The following is a 15,047-nucleotide window of genomic DNA, read 5'->3' as shown; positions in this document are numbered from 1 at the left end:
TGCATCCATCTGGGCCGCTGGATTAGACTGGCTCATATCAAGCTGTCGTGGTGTGCATTTATGAGTAAAACAACAGAGCAAAAAGAAACAATGGGAAGGCTTCTACTGTTGCTCTGTTGTTTAACCTTAATATATTGCAAAAACGGTCACGGTCGAGAAGGTGCATGCTGAATGTTTAATACATACTTGCACCGTATGTGTTAATCTTCTCATAGCAGTCACGCTGAAGTTGAGATTGGTGGGTAGAGTCTAGACTATGGTTGTATCAAATAAAGTGTTCCCTGCACAGCTTGGGGGAAGCTAGACTATTCTATGCTCCCCGGAGGCAGATGAAGGGCCTTTTAAAACCGACAAAATCTGTCAGATTCGTAAATTGTGAATAAACTCAACTAAAGTGAAATATGGACAAGAATTGACTCAAGAAAAAAAAAAAACGAATATCACATTTGACATCTGTCCTTTGATTACAATCAAATGGAGAGAAAATACAGGAGAGAGAATAAAAGCACCTTTAGATAATGAATAAGACTCACCATATCCTTCAGGTGGAAGGTGCTCGGTGTGATTTGCATGTTTCCCCTGCAAGACAAAAGGCCCATCGTGAGTGTTGAAGAGGGTGTTTGTGTCTCGGTAGGATTTAGGTGATGGGTATTCACTCAAGTCACAACTGAGAGGAAATATAGGAGCTGCAGATACAGTGGCTTCAGTGTGGTCGTGACTGTCCCACATCTGTCACAACAGCCATAGGAGCAACGTCTCATCAGCGATGGGGGAGGCAGGAATGAACCTTACCAGCAGAGCAAGCGAAATGCATCCATAGTGTTACTGAGTGATGCAGACAACTTCTGCTCTTGTAGAGTCAACCTACAGTACGTCTCCTATGCAGCAGCAGCAGCAGCCACATGACCACACAGATCTGATGCAGTTTGAATATTAAATCATCAAAACACACATTTTGGGGAATCTCTTTCCATCTGTCTTATTTCCAAGCTTCAGTTTTTAGGAAACAGTTTATGCTTTAAATAACAGGTAAATCAAATGAAAAAGAACCTGTGCATATAGCAGTTTTGCTGTGAGGTCAGTGCAACACTCCTGCGTTGATTCCCAGAGCTCCAGGGCAGCTGCTGTTGAAACTAACTGAAATGTTCTAGGTCTTCTCCCTTTATTTTATATCCAGGTCATATTGCTCAATACACTGAGGATGCTCTCACACCTTTAGTTCTGTGGAAGGAGAAGTTGAAATATATCTGGGTATCTAATTTTGTCAACTTTGCTTTCACACTGTAACTTTGTCAAGGTCCCCATTCAATTTGAAAAAATGAACGTCACGTGGTCCGAACAGAGAAGCCGCACAAATTCCACACGAACGTCTTTGATAGCGTGGCAACATGTCTTATATATATATATATATATATATATATATATATATATATATATATATATATATATATATATATATATATATATATATATATATATATATATATATATATATATATATATATATATATATATATATATATATATATATATATAGAGCGCCGCACATCTATGTAAGTTACGGAACTACTCAACACTCACTCCTCAAATCACTGCAATTGTAGTAAAACCTTTCCTTTCCAATGTCGTCCACATAAAAAGGACCTGGGTGTCATATAAAACTGTCCAACTACAACACAGCAATAATTTGCTTTTTCAATCTCATTTATGCGCTTACAGCACAAGTTGGAAAAAAAAGAAAAAGGACACCCTTCTCACCATGTCATCACCTGCATATGTGAGCCAGCTGAATTAATGGGGCTATTTATTTTTTGGTTTACTTCATTATTTAGTCTCTTTCCTTTCAAACCTCAAATGAACTGCCCCTTGATCCATTTGGAAGTGAACTCAGTCCTGACTCTTTCAGGAGGACCATGGTCCCGGGTAGTTTTCACACCTGTAATATCGGCTCGGATCAAAATGAACAGTCCAAAAGGCCAGAGGAGGCAGGTGTGACAGGGCCCGAGTTTATCCTTTACAATATACCAAGTGAAGGATTTTATCTGGTATCCTCTGTTTTAGCTCTTTTGTAGCTCAGCGTCATAGTTAGTCTGTAAGGTTAAAAGCTGGTCTGACTCCAGAGCCTTGACCTGAGCCGGGGAGTGAACCTGTGGTGCCTTTCATAATTCTTTCATAACCATAAATTTGTAATCAGAGCACTTACTGATAGCAAAGCTGACAATCACGGCGCCAGCGGTGTCGATATGCGTAGCTGTGTTTAGACTACGTGAAGGTCACATCTGTGCAGGATGTTCTAGTTCGGTATTACCGGTAGTGTTCAACATTACTAGTGTAACTGTCTGCAGGGTCGGCACAGATGTTCTGGGGAGCTGAACTCAACCTCATCTCACAGCCAACCTTGTACATCTGTCACGGACGTCCAGTAAAGAGTCCAGTGTGAAGTATCTCTGAGTCTCCAGCCTGTTTCTTTTGTCAGACAAATTCCTTCATCACGCAAAATTCCTCTACACCAAGTAACTCAATTTATGACAAGAAATGTATCACAAAAGCACCCTATTTGCACCCACTGCCAAATACACTTTGCAGTACACTTTTATCCTACCATTTTCCTCTTTTGAATAAACCTTATGACTTTCATGTTAAAACAAGTCTACCAAGAAAAGCCTATTCTGTCAAATCAAATTGATATTTGCAAAAAGTATAAGTACATAAATGTAATTAGGCTTTTTTTCTGTATTTGGTACGACAACAGTTCAGCGACGACTGTATTTACAAGAATTTTACTAGTACTAAATCTTACAATAGTTATTTAACGAGGCAAATTTCACCACACCGATCACAATGTGGCATCTGTGATAGAAATCAGCACTCTGGAGTGAAGAGCAGCATAAACTCATTAGAGAAAGGATGATGACTGGTTAAAATGTCATTTGATTTGTCTTTATTTCATACCTCATTTCAGTGAGTAAATAAATGTGTGATGAAACGTAACGAAGAACTGCAGAACTAAACCACTACCTTTTAAACTCCTATAATTTTCAAACCATAAGGTTCAAGTGTGCCATTGATCAACACTGCCAGACGTGAAGCCTACAACCACCTACTCCACACAACAGGTTACATCACACGCTTTGCTGGTTTGGAAATGCATTTGTCTTACACATTGGTACCTTTGTAGGGAACATTTCAGATGTATACCAATGGATTCATGCATGCACATTGTACAGAGACGCATATAATTGACTGACATTAGCAACATACAGTACTACATTTGTAGAAAGGAACATCTACTACCTCTCCCTAGCAGCCTCGCGTGTGTGCTATAAGTTAGACAGAGTGACTGAGAACAGAGACTTAGAGGAAGAGTGTGTGTGTCTCTAAGCCAGCTGATACTGCAGAGCTCCGGCTCATTAAGCCCAGTGGGTGATGGCAGCAGGTTGGCAGCTGTGGTGATTTTGTTAACCTTTACCTCAGGGCAAGCAGGGAGGACAGATCCACATTCAAATACATTTCAGTCTGAGCTAAACAATAAAACAAAACAACCTTCCGCCCCTGTGCCGAGCTAATTTCCTATCTGTTGTTTTTCTGAGGCTAAAATGAACGGCCATAAAGTAATTTCCTGTGGTTTGTGTCTGTATGTGGAAGCCTTTTATCATTTTTCCCCTCACTGAAAACAAGAAGCTCTCAATGTATTCCTTGTAATTTGTTTACCATTTCCATTAATACAGTTACTCAACACAGAAAACCCTACATTTAGCCTTTTTCAACATCCCCTGTCCATAGTCTTCCTTATTTTTCCAACTTCTCCTCACAGCAAGTGCAAATTCAGATTTTTGCCATTTTAAATATTCATAGAAAAATAGCAGTACACGATATTTCTTGTCATTATTTGAAAATCTGTGTTTGTCAGCACTGACTTTAAACCTTACCTTAGGAGGTGACTGCTGCTGCTGCTGTTGCTGCTGACTCTGTTTGTTTGAGGCAGGCTGTGCGTGCTGAGGATGTGGATGATGGTGGGGATGCAGTGCCTGTGAAGCGGAGTGGTGTCCTTGCAGGGGCCTGAGGGCACGGGGGATGAACTCTGGGGCCAGAGGGTTAAGAACGTAGGTCTTCTTAAGCTCGAGGGCTTCCAGCTGAGCCTTGATCTGCTCAAAGGTAATGCCATGAAGGCTTGTGTTTTCGTGGCAGATTGAGATAAAATGCTCCCAGAACTTCCTGGTAAAGGACAAAAAGAGGGAAGAACAGATGGAATGATAATTTTATATGTGTATAAAGCCAAATGAGTGGGAGATATGTCCTTTGATGGTCAAGACAGGTACTACACATCACAGCTCTTATCTGAATTAGGGTCCTGCATCTCCCGTTTTGCATATTTGCTCTTCGTCAAAAAGACAAAAACCACCTCAAGCAAGAAAAATTAGGGGAGTCTTTTCTCACTTCGAAACACATATCAATGGATGCTGATGGAAATGTGGATATTGACTCACTAAGTGAGTGGCCTTCAGATAATAGATGAGGCAGAGATGTAATAAATATAATGCTGATCCTAGAGATCCAATCCAATCAGAGGGATGTTTCAGATGAACTCCACAGAAGCTTCAACACGCTCAATCAGCCAGAAAAGCCACCAGCCAGGGCCAGCATGCGCCTGGCTGCTGATCATCTTAGATCCAACAGGGGATCATTGATGTATGTCACCTCTCTCTTGTTTGTTCTCTCTCCTGCCATTGCTTAATTAAACGTATCTTAAAAGATTGCTCCTCTCATAAAAATACTCTTTTAATATTGCTTCACCATGGCTTTACAGTTAACTTAGTTACCATCTTGCGAGCTGAAGAGAACAGTCCTTTTTTTTACCTGCAGCGTCCTACAGAGCACAATGCAATGGGGTCTCCCACGACCGCAACCAGGGACTGGGCTCTAGTGATGGCCGTGTTGAGTAGCTTGTAGTTGGACAAAAATCCGTAGTCCAGATCCTCGGTTGAGTCTTCAACGAGCTGCTCTTTGCGCTTGATGGCCGTCTGCTTGTGCTTGCAGGTGTGCCGCGTCCTCACTGTGCTGAGAAACAGCACTCGGAACTGTTTACCTGCAAATATGTTTTCGTTGTGAGGCTTCTGAGAACACAAATAGACTGGTATTTCTTCTTCTTCTTCAATGATTTTCATTTCTCCATAGGCCATCATGACATTTGGCATCAGTAGATACTGAAATCACATTTAATGCCTTCATTGTGTTCTGTGGACTTACATGTCGCGGCGATTAAAGGAAATACTAATTACTAAGGATAAGTTATTTCATTTGAAAACAACACGGATCTACTGGAACCATAAATCTCTTCAAAACAAGCCATAAACAAATAAGTAGAACTTACTAAATGGGCAGAAATTTGGACTCAAGATAATTTAATCCTTTGACTCTCGGGGCTGTTAATAGACCACATAAACAAACATCATTGGCATGTTTTAAATTCATAATTCAAGCACCAACTAGAGTACAGTGTGTGCCCGCGTGTACACGTTTCATGTGTGATTAATGAGGGATTTAATGACCTGTGAAAAGCAGCTGGATGCAACACAAGTGGGAGCTGCATGAGACTGAAGCAGGGGAGAAATTGGTAGAAGAAGCACTTACATTCCTTACACTGAGACTTGATGAGATGAGGGGTAATATTAACATTGACAAGTGCCGTGGAAGATTCTAGTGGTTTGTCTCAACTATAGATAGAAAGATTCAAAGATGATCCCGCGCACAGAAATCAATGAGACAAACTTCAGGGAGAAATATTAAAAAGTCACTAGGGGATTTAAGTTTTTTTTGGATTTGTTTGTCAGCAACCAGTGAGTTTTTGATTGGTTGACAATAACTGCTTTTGATGATTATGCAAAGTTTGTCAGCACTGGAAAAAGTAATTGACAGCTGAGTTGCTCTGGAACCGTGATGATGGGAGCTTAAAAGGGAAAAAGCATCACAGTGTGTCTCAATTTTCAGAAATCAAGTGTGACTGACAATTAACAGTTTGGGCTTCACAGCCAGACCACTTGGACTTTTTTTTTTTTTTTTAATTTTTGGAATTTTCAGTTTCTCAAAATTGAAATAAGAAATAAAATGATTTACTTTTACCTACAGTTCTCATTGTAGCAGTTTACCAGCAAGGTTATTGACTTTACTCGTAACTTCTAAAACCATTTTATGAAGTAGTCTGGTCATGACGATTTTAAAGGTGAGGCATTTTCCAAAACAAAAACACACTTTTGAAATTTGTGTATCTGCATTTCTTAATTTAACACTCACATTAGTGTATTGGTCCAGCATTTTAGTTTCATCCATGAAGTCAAATGTCCAGAGTGGCGTGAATAAATCTTGTTGGCAAATCATTTCTCCTCACCTTGGACATTGAGCACTCGCTCCACGCTGACCTCGTGCATTCTCTTCTTCCTGAGCTCAGCACGGATGCGAAACACCTGGTCAGCATACGGTGACACCACTCCGATGCTGCCCTCGTCCAGCTTGCCCCAAGCCACAGGCCACTTCTTACGCAGCTCCTCCACCCGCTCCACAATCTCAAACACCTGTAGATAAGAAGAGGGAGCGACAGGAAGTCCCGGCAGGTTTACTTATCCGTCATCAATACAAACACAAATTCTTCAATATCTGTGATAAATTAAGAGGTCAGGAATTGAGCATTATTTGCATCTGTCCAAATTACTGTAACACATAGTGTTACTTTGACATGGTCACTGGGGGAAGTGAGGATCGAAACAGTGATACTTGGGTTGCTAGACGACCACTCTAGCCATGCCACCCCCAGAAAAATATTACAGTTTGAATAACAAGAGGAAGTAAACCCTAAATGCTCCTGATGGCCCTGCGACGGATTGGCGACCCGTCCAGGGTGAACCCCGCCTCTCACCAATTGTCAGCTGGGACAGGCTCCAGCCCCCTAGTGACCCTTAACGAATAAGCGGTGTAGAAAATAGATGGATGGATGGATGGATGGATCATATTTTTGTAATGACTTTTGTGTCCTTGTGCTGCCAAGTATATGCATGTTGTCTATCACCTATGGAGGCAGATAGTAAATAACGCAATCATTGTTTTTTGTTGGTTCACAGCACAAATAATTTGCGGTGCATCATTATAGCATTGAGCCAACAACACCTGGCTGCTCTTCATTATAAGACAAACCCACAGCAAGCACTGTTACCAGCTGTATGCTTTATGTGGTATAGCCTGATGGAAGCAGACACGTGTGGGTGTGTGCATGTGCACATCATCATGAGCAGCTGACAACACACATTTCACAAACCCTAACTAAGGACATTTTTTTATTTGGAGGGATGATAGACTTCGTGCGTATGACAGTTCAAGTTCAGCAGACTGACAGAGGCTTTGAACCATCATTAAAAATTTGGGAATACTGAATATTTTCAAATCCATCAAAGACACTGGCTGAAGACAAACAAGGCGACACGCTTTCATGTTGTCAGTCTGACACAAGTCCTGTATCAGAGAGGTAATTCATTTGGCATTGTTGACAGTTTGGCAAGTGTCCGTGGTCTAATTAGCTGGAATGTGTCAGTGAAGGGTCAGTGGTCAGTCTAAGCTAAATGACCACCAAGAGTCTGGAGATGGGAGCTAATGAAGAGCTGCTGCGTAGCCCCACGGGTGTCAAATGGTTTGTCTCCTAATGAGGTCCATGGGTTTCATTTTTAATTATAATTAAGACATAATTAGGACATCCTCACAGCTAGACGCTCCAAATCATGGTTGCGTAGGGGTTTGTAGTTTACCTGCCACTTCTGGGAAAGTGTAGATGACTTGACAATAGAGAAACATAGTCAAGCTAAGAAACTGAGCATTACTTCAGTTTCTTTATAGTGCAGACAAAAATTTTAAATCACATCAGATTGAATATAGCAGACATGTTGCCAACAAATATGATATGCTGTAACAATTGGCTGTTTGGATGTCTTCTGTTATACTGTATAAGTTGCCAAGCATGTATAAGTGATATGAAAATAACATGAATTGACTGAAACTCTTCAACATGCGTTGGTCTCATTGCACAGTAGTTGAATACGCAGCAAGTAGTGGAGATTTCTAGTTACAGACAATTTGATCAGCAATTTTGCAGCATATCAGTGCATTTCTCCTTGATTTTAAAGTCTCTGTTAATTAATTAATGTATTTCAAAATATAATCTGGTCTTTGAAGCTAGGAAGTGAACGTTAGCACTATTTGACTTATATTATTACTGTCCCCAAACAAGCAGTGAAACACATATTATATTGTCTGGTTCATTAATTATGAGCAATGAAAACACCTATCATAACATCAGCAAATGTCTTTTCTGACACAAATGTATGGAGATTCATTTGTTTGGTTAAATGCTGTGAGAGTTCTTTGACATTGTTTCTACAATACCTCTGCATTGTTGTAGTAGGCAGTGCTGTTTTTCTCCTGGACATCTTCTCCTCTGGCAGTGAAGAAGGTCAGAGGGTAGAAGTCCTTATGGGAGGGCTGCTTCCCGCTTGCCATTAGCTTGCCATCATAAAATAACTCTGACGTGTAGCTGGTAAGTGATGACAAGAGGAAGAGTTTAATGGAAAGGGAACCTTAAAATTGCAAAAGCAAGAATGTAATGTTTGTGTAATGATAAGAGATGAATGAAATTTTAAAAGCTTTGATGTAGGGTTTGTTTTCTCATATTTATAAGCGCAGCTGCACGGCTGCTAGGCAACATAATCACCCCTGAGAAGGCAGAAGCCAAACACATGGCAATGTCATTAATCAGTCAAATTTAAGCCAAATAAAAACTGATAACTTGAAGTTTGCAACTCGTATCTCTGGGCCTACGTGTCACAAGTACTGATGAGACTTCAAACTGGACGGCATCTCGACATGCCCACATCAATTGAGCCCCTTATGCTATCTATTGTTGGCCTGAGTGTCGCCTCAATTAGGCCACTTTTCTCCCACGAAAACTCAAGACCGTCAACTTCTCTTTCTACCTCCTCGTCTCTCTAGCACCTCATATTTCCTCCACTTTTTTCTTTTCACCACAGTCAGGGCACAAGGCCAGTGTGTTGATGGCTCACACCTACTTGATGATAGCTTCATGGGAGCGGTAGTTCTCGCACAGGAGGATGCGACAAGGGAATTCAGGAGGGTAGTGCTCATACAGTCGGTCCAACAGTGACACGTGTAGGTTACGCTCCCGGGCAAACTCGCTGTACACGAATGGACTGAGCTGCAAATCAAAGAGGCAGAGAATGGAGAGACAGAGAAAATGGGAGGGAGGGGTAGATGAAAAGCAAAGTTAGTTTCAAAGTAAGGTGCAAATACTTAAGCATTAGCAGGGTGCATCTATTCTTACATCAAGGCTAACTCTGTAAAGGAAGCATGGATGGAAAATTTGAGGGAGTACTCCAAATGTTCCTTGTCAGGCATTTTTCCATATTCGATGAATTTATTTCAATATAGTTGTGACTTTTCCCAACACCACTTGCTGTTTCTTCCATCTGGTGTATATGCCATACACAAACAGACCTCAAAATGTAGAGATTATAACGGCTTTACCAACGGTGCGGACAGCAGTCTGAAAGTATGTCAACTTCTGATTTGTTTGCGGTATTTATACAAATCTGTTCAAATACAAAAAATAGCATTTACTGATCAGCTCGTCCTCAAAGCAATACATCAAATTGGTCAATAAATGAAGCATAAAACAAAGGTCCTGCTAGAAATCAAGAAACTGGCTTGACAATAGCAATCAAATTTGATCAAGAATCCAGATGTGCTTTGATCCAGATGAATTCAACTTTCATGTTCATCATTGTCATACACAAGACAATTGCTTTTTAGACTGAATCTTAAGTTTATTGGTATAAAATGCTAAATATGGGGGCTGAAGTGTGAGATGAGGAAATGTCTCCCTTGAGCTACAGGATAGAAGGGGTTGGTGGAGACGAGCACGAGTGTTAGAGAAACAGATGGATACACAGGTGGACATTGTTTTTTTTGTTTTTTTTTAACAGCTTTGGTTTGCTCCACGAATAGCAGAGTGTACAAGTAATTAAAACAGTTATTACACTGTAGACTCGTCCTCATCCACTGCCTTCTGGTAATCCTGTGCACTGTCTAAAACCAGAGGAAATAAGGTTTTAATTCTGTCTGGGAAGCTTGATTGACACTTGTTCCTATCTATGGCTGAAGCGGTCCCCAGAATTACAGCTTAAATGTGGAAGCTGCCCGTTTCTTTGTATTTGAGGTTGGTACATCCTAATATTGACGATGACTTGAGAAAGCAAGAAATGTGGGAGAAAGTTGAGAGTGTGAATCTTTTTAAAGAATTTAAAGAATACATTGGACCTCTGTAAATCTTACCTGCATGTGATCTCCAGCCAACACAATACGGGTGGTCTTGCTAGCTAGGGCAAAAGGCATGATGGTTTCACACTCCATGGCCTGGGCCGCTTCATCCAATAGGATATGGGTGAACAGCCCTGTCAAAACAGATCGTACACTGACATCAGTTTGCTTGGTTTTACATAAAGTAATGCAAAGCTTAATATTAGATTAAACTAGCACTGACGTCTAACTGACTTTACTGGCACTTTGTCCCGTTGACAACAGGACCAACCTTCAAGTTTATGAAAAAAAAAAGAAAAAGATATGTTTCAACCCTAAGGAAAACTAAACTAGTCAGTTGAGCAGTTAGAACTACAAATAAATCAATATTGATAATAATAATGATAATAATCAGAAAACTAGCCATTGGTATGAAGAGAGTATAAAATTCTGGTCTGTCATTGCTGACAACAGTTCATTTATTTAAGCAGCTTTCCATCTGATTACAGAAATGTCCAGGTGTAAAGGCCATTAATTTATGCCTGCTACGACAGGCCACTGTTACAGTGAGAGCGACATTATGTGGTTCTCTGTACCTTCCGTGTTATTATTTTGTGTATGAGTGACATTTATTTTTTGTGTTTATCCATTGCTAGCTGCAGAATGAGGTTCTCCGTGTGGACAATAAAAGAGACCTTGATCTTGATGGATAGCTTCATTTTGGGCTGGTGCAGGACATAACGTGCATCAAAGAATGAAGACTACAACAGGCAAATCAAATCACCATTTCACATTATGTTTCTCATTACAAACGACTAATTCTGTTGAGGTGCTCAACATCCCTGAACTGCAACGTGCCTGGTTCCATACTAGCCAAAGATCTTCGTTGCCCGTTTCTCTTTCATTTCCTCTTCTATCATTCAATTCAACTACTGCGATCTAATAAAAGGCATAAATGTTTGACAATAGGCAATTATTTTGTTTACTGGGAGCATTAAACCTTGTCTCTCAATAGTGCGCCTTCCTCGCACTCACTTTTTCCTCTCAGTCTTTTAACCAGCGCAACAAACCAAAGGCAGAGTTTTGTGGATATTATGAAAGGGTGAGACAGTAGCCTAACTCTGCTTTAAAAAGCTCAAACGGAGCTCAGCAGTGTGAGGGGAGGGGATGAAACGGCATGGCAAATGAGTGCTGGAGCAGAGAGCAGGGAAGAGAGAGAGACTGAATAACAACCAGCAAAATGCCTCTAAAGCCCCAACACCATTTCCACAGCACACTATAACGCAGATATACAACGTGATGGTTCTGAAATATCAAAATTAACTGAAGGACTGTCAGAGTGTAAAAAAATGACAGACATACGGGCTGGCAAGGAAAAAAAAAAAAAGGTGAATACATTTGATATGAAGGAACATTCACACCTTAGTATTTGCCTTTGAACAAATGCCTGCAAAACTCTTTGATTTTTTTCCCCTCCAACTACAAAGCCTCGAACCAATGTTCTCTCTCTGTGTACACAACATTGAAAAAAAACACTGCAAACGTTCCCCACACTGTGGTCCTGATAAAAAGACTTAGTTACAATGGCCGATGTTTGTGCATACACATTTGCACGGTGTGCTGAACTGAGTTTAGAACCTTTAAAGTGAGGGAAGTGCCTTCAGATTCGTTAAGTGCGTAGTGTTATACATAAGAAAAGCCTTTTTAAAGGAGACATGCAAAGACAGAAAAAAATGTCTTTCTTGAAGGAAAGAAGTGGAGAGTAGAACTGCATTTCCATTCCATCAACTTTTCATGATGCAATTTGTTATGTTGTTAAAGAAGCAAGCAACACAATTTCACACAATCTGTAGATGGGGTTTGTTCTGCATTAATGGGCATACACCTAAATCATGCACTTGGGTGATTGGACTAGTTTATGAAGATCTGAGCTGTAATGTTGAGAGAAAGGAATTGGTGGCGGGAATCTATTTTCAAACACGGGGCAGCTCCGAGCTCCCAGTGTTTCATTGCTGCATGGAAGATTACCTAATCACAACGCATCCGAAGAAAGAGCACTGCAGATGTGCCTCCCCTTTACTTTATCCTGTTAATTATTGAGGCCAAGCACTTTAGTTGACCCCTGCGATGCATTGTAGTCAACAGGAGCCCTACTTCATTCCTGCCTAGCTGCTCTTTTCCTTCGATCCACATGAATACATAACGGCCAGTAATACTGACAAATGATGTACATGGGTCATTACAAATGGGAATGTTTCCCCAGGCAGGGAAGAGGAGATTAGGGAAGGAGGCAGACATGGATGTTATAAGCACCAAGTAGACAGACATGAAGGAGAGTGTTGCACCTCAGACACAGCTGCCCGCCTTAGGGAACCTTTCTGAACCTCTGCTCCGCATTACATTTATGTAGCTGCTATCTGTCATCGGGATAATAACGGCGTTTGAATTTGGACAAGGGTCGCAGCCATATGCCGTTTTCATGATATAACTACACCAACAGTTGTTAAGCAGGCGCATGTCCTGTTTCAAATGGGAGACTATTTCTGCACACTTCAGTTTTAAAAAATAAAATAACATTTAAAAATAATTGTTCCATGAAAAACACTTTGTTCCTTAGAGGACTTGCAATTGTAAGAATTGTGCGAGACTGTATACTGATACCTAGTTATTTTGAGACTATTTGTACCATTAAGTATCTAATTATTGTATCATGAAAGTCTTATACAGCTACAGCCCCAATTTAGACACAAAAAAGATAAGCGATGGAAGGAGGAAGGGATAATAAGAAGTAGCAAAAGATCAGAGACAACATGATGTAGTGGTAATTCAGAGTAGAGAAGGATTATCTCATAATACAAGGCAACTCCTTTGGTTCACACTCTCACCTTCACAGTGTCTTTCCAACCTTTTCAAGAGGTAAAACACTGTGATCTGATCATAAAAAAATAGTTAACACTGAACTTGAACATAAAACATGTTCTGGTTATCTGCTGCACTCATGAGAACTCATGAGACAACTTTTCCAAATACGAATAGCACGAGCTCTGGATTTAAGCCTTTATCATCAGACTGGAGTTGCAACTGCAGATTTTCACAGCACCATAGTTGTTTTCAGAAATGGTATCAAGGCATCACCGTTTTCCGTTCAAAACACAATATCTAATCTCATGTACAACGTTTATTTTAACTTAAACTTGAAACTCTACGTGTTAGTATGCGTAGTCTCTCCAATTTGTCTATAAAGGGTCAAGGGGGAGAGGAAACCGGCATGTGCAGGTGTGAGATTCACCATTTGGTAATAGTTTATTTCCAGTATCACTGTCAATGTTCATACCACTAGTTTGATGTGAAAAAGCTGTATGCTTTTACAACACTTAACAAGATCTGTAGCTTCCAAACGGATCAATACTCACCTGAGCCCCAGGACAAATCTTCTAATCTTTTGTCAATTCTAGATATTGACCATAACTTTCTTGTACTCTTCAAATTAGCTCATTAGAATATCTTGTCTCTTCAAAGTTTAATTGACCAATTTCATATATTTGTGCTCCTAAATTGCAAAAGCTGATTAGAGCCACACGTATAAAAAAGGGACCCAAGTTCATGGTCAGTATTCCGACTTTACTCAGAAAACATACATAACAGGTTTATTTTTGGTGAGAATAGAGGATGGACAGTTTTAGAAAAAAGTATGATTCACTGAGGAAAAAAAAAAAACGAGAAAAGACGTGGATCTTGCACATAAGTGGAACTACTTTTTTTTGGCGGGGGGGGGGGGGGGGGGGGGCAAAACTCTGAGACAAAAGCAAAACGTGCTGTATCCATAAGCCAGAGCCCAAGAAAGAAGATTTATCAGCCTAACCATTGTTTTGGGGCAATTGTGTTCAGGATATAGAATTTGTTATCGCTGCTTAGTAGACTCGCCAGCTCCCAATTGCCTCATCTTTTGGCGATTTTCATCATCGTCAAACACCGGGAGAGCGGGAGAGAGATGAAACTTCAGGAGGAGGCTAATGATGTTAAGTACATTAAAAAACAGGCAGATGGTGTTCCCATGCACCAGAAAAAGCCCCCTCTGCTGACACATTAGAAAGTTATTAGCCTGCACTGACAAATTGGTTTGTTTTCCACGTCTTTTACGCAGAAGAGTTTCAACCTTCTGTACACTCGGTAGCTGTCAACAGGAAACTGAATACACTCAGCTTTGTCTCCTTGAGATATCCAGAGTATACCAGAGGGTCGTAGCAGCAACACTTGCATGGATTGGTACCGGCAATTATAGAGAATGTCAGCCTGTTGTGCCGCAGCGCTGCTCTCTTTTACCACACATCGGTTCTACAGACATTCTGCACAATTGAGCATTTTTGGTCGCCCCACCAAGGGATTGTGTGTAACACTAAGGTTGGTAATATGGGAGACTTATATGCAACAGCAGTGTACCAAACACTAAAGTTGCATCATCTCAGCTGGCAAAGACTTGTCTCTTTCTCCAATTAAACTGACAAGCGCAGCCTGAAGCAATCGGTATCAACTGCTACTAATTAAGGAGAGCTCCATGAGTTACTGGGTGATGGCCAAAGATCAAACTTATCTGACGTCCTCTTAAGTGCCCTCTGTTATGTTTGTGCAAAGAGACAAATACTCAATAAACTGTTTCAATGACTTTTAAATCCACTCTGAAAGATTATTTTTATATG

The 15,047-nt window shown here is 40.5% G+C and overlaps 1 protein-coding gene across 3 annotated transcripts in view; it reads right to left on the bottom strand.

Moving 5' to 3' along the window:
• Positions 1 to 15,047, bottom strand: part of helz (helicase with zinc finger) — a 52,180-nt gene that overhangs the window by 10,557 nt on the left and 26,576 nt on the right. For all 3 annotated transcript variants that reach the window (XM_086211086.1, XM_086211085.1, XM_086211087.1), the window contains exons 19-25: positions 10,387 to 10,505; positions 9,105 to 9,250; positions 8,425 to 8,572; positions 6,386 to 6,569; positions 4,858 to 5,086; positions 3,930 to 4,215; positions 534 to 579 (exon numbers count right to left, since the gene is read on the bottom strand). In XM_086211086.1, the coding sequence (XP_086067212.1) occupies positions 534 to 579; positions 3,930 to 4,215; positions 4,858 to 5,086; positions 6,386 to 6,569; positions 8,425 to 8,572; positions 9,105 to 9,250; positions 10,387 to 10,505 (1,158 nt within the window). The remainder of the gene's footprint in view (positions 1 to 533; positions 580 to 3,929; positions 4,216 to 4,857; positions 5,087 to 6,385; positions 6,570 to 8,424; positions 8,573 to 9,104; positions 9,251 to 10,386; positions 10,506 to 15,047) is intronic.

This window comes from Aulostomus chinensis, chromosome 8 (assembly GCF_037954235.1).
Source record: "Aulostomus chinensis isolate RoL2024-O1b breed Wild chromosome 8, RoL_Achi_v1.0, whole genome shotgun sequence".
NCBI classification, from domain to species: domain Eukaryota; kingdom Metazoa; phylum Chordata; class Actinopteri; order Syngnathiformes; family Aulostomidae; genus Aulostomus; species Aulostomus chinensis.
This window is presented reverse-complemented; position numbering and strand designations above follow the sequence as displayed.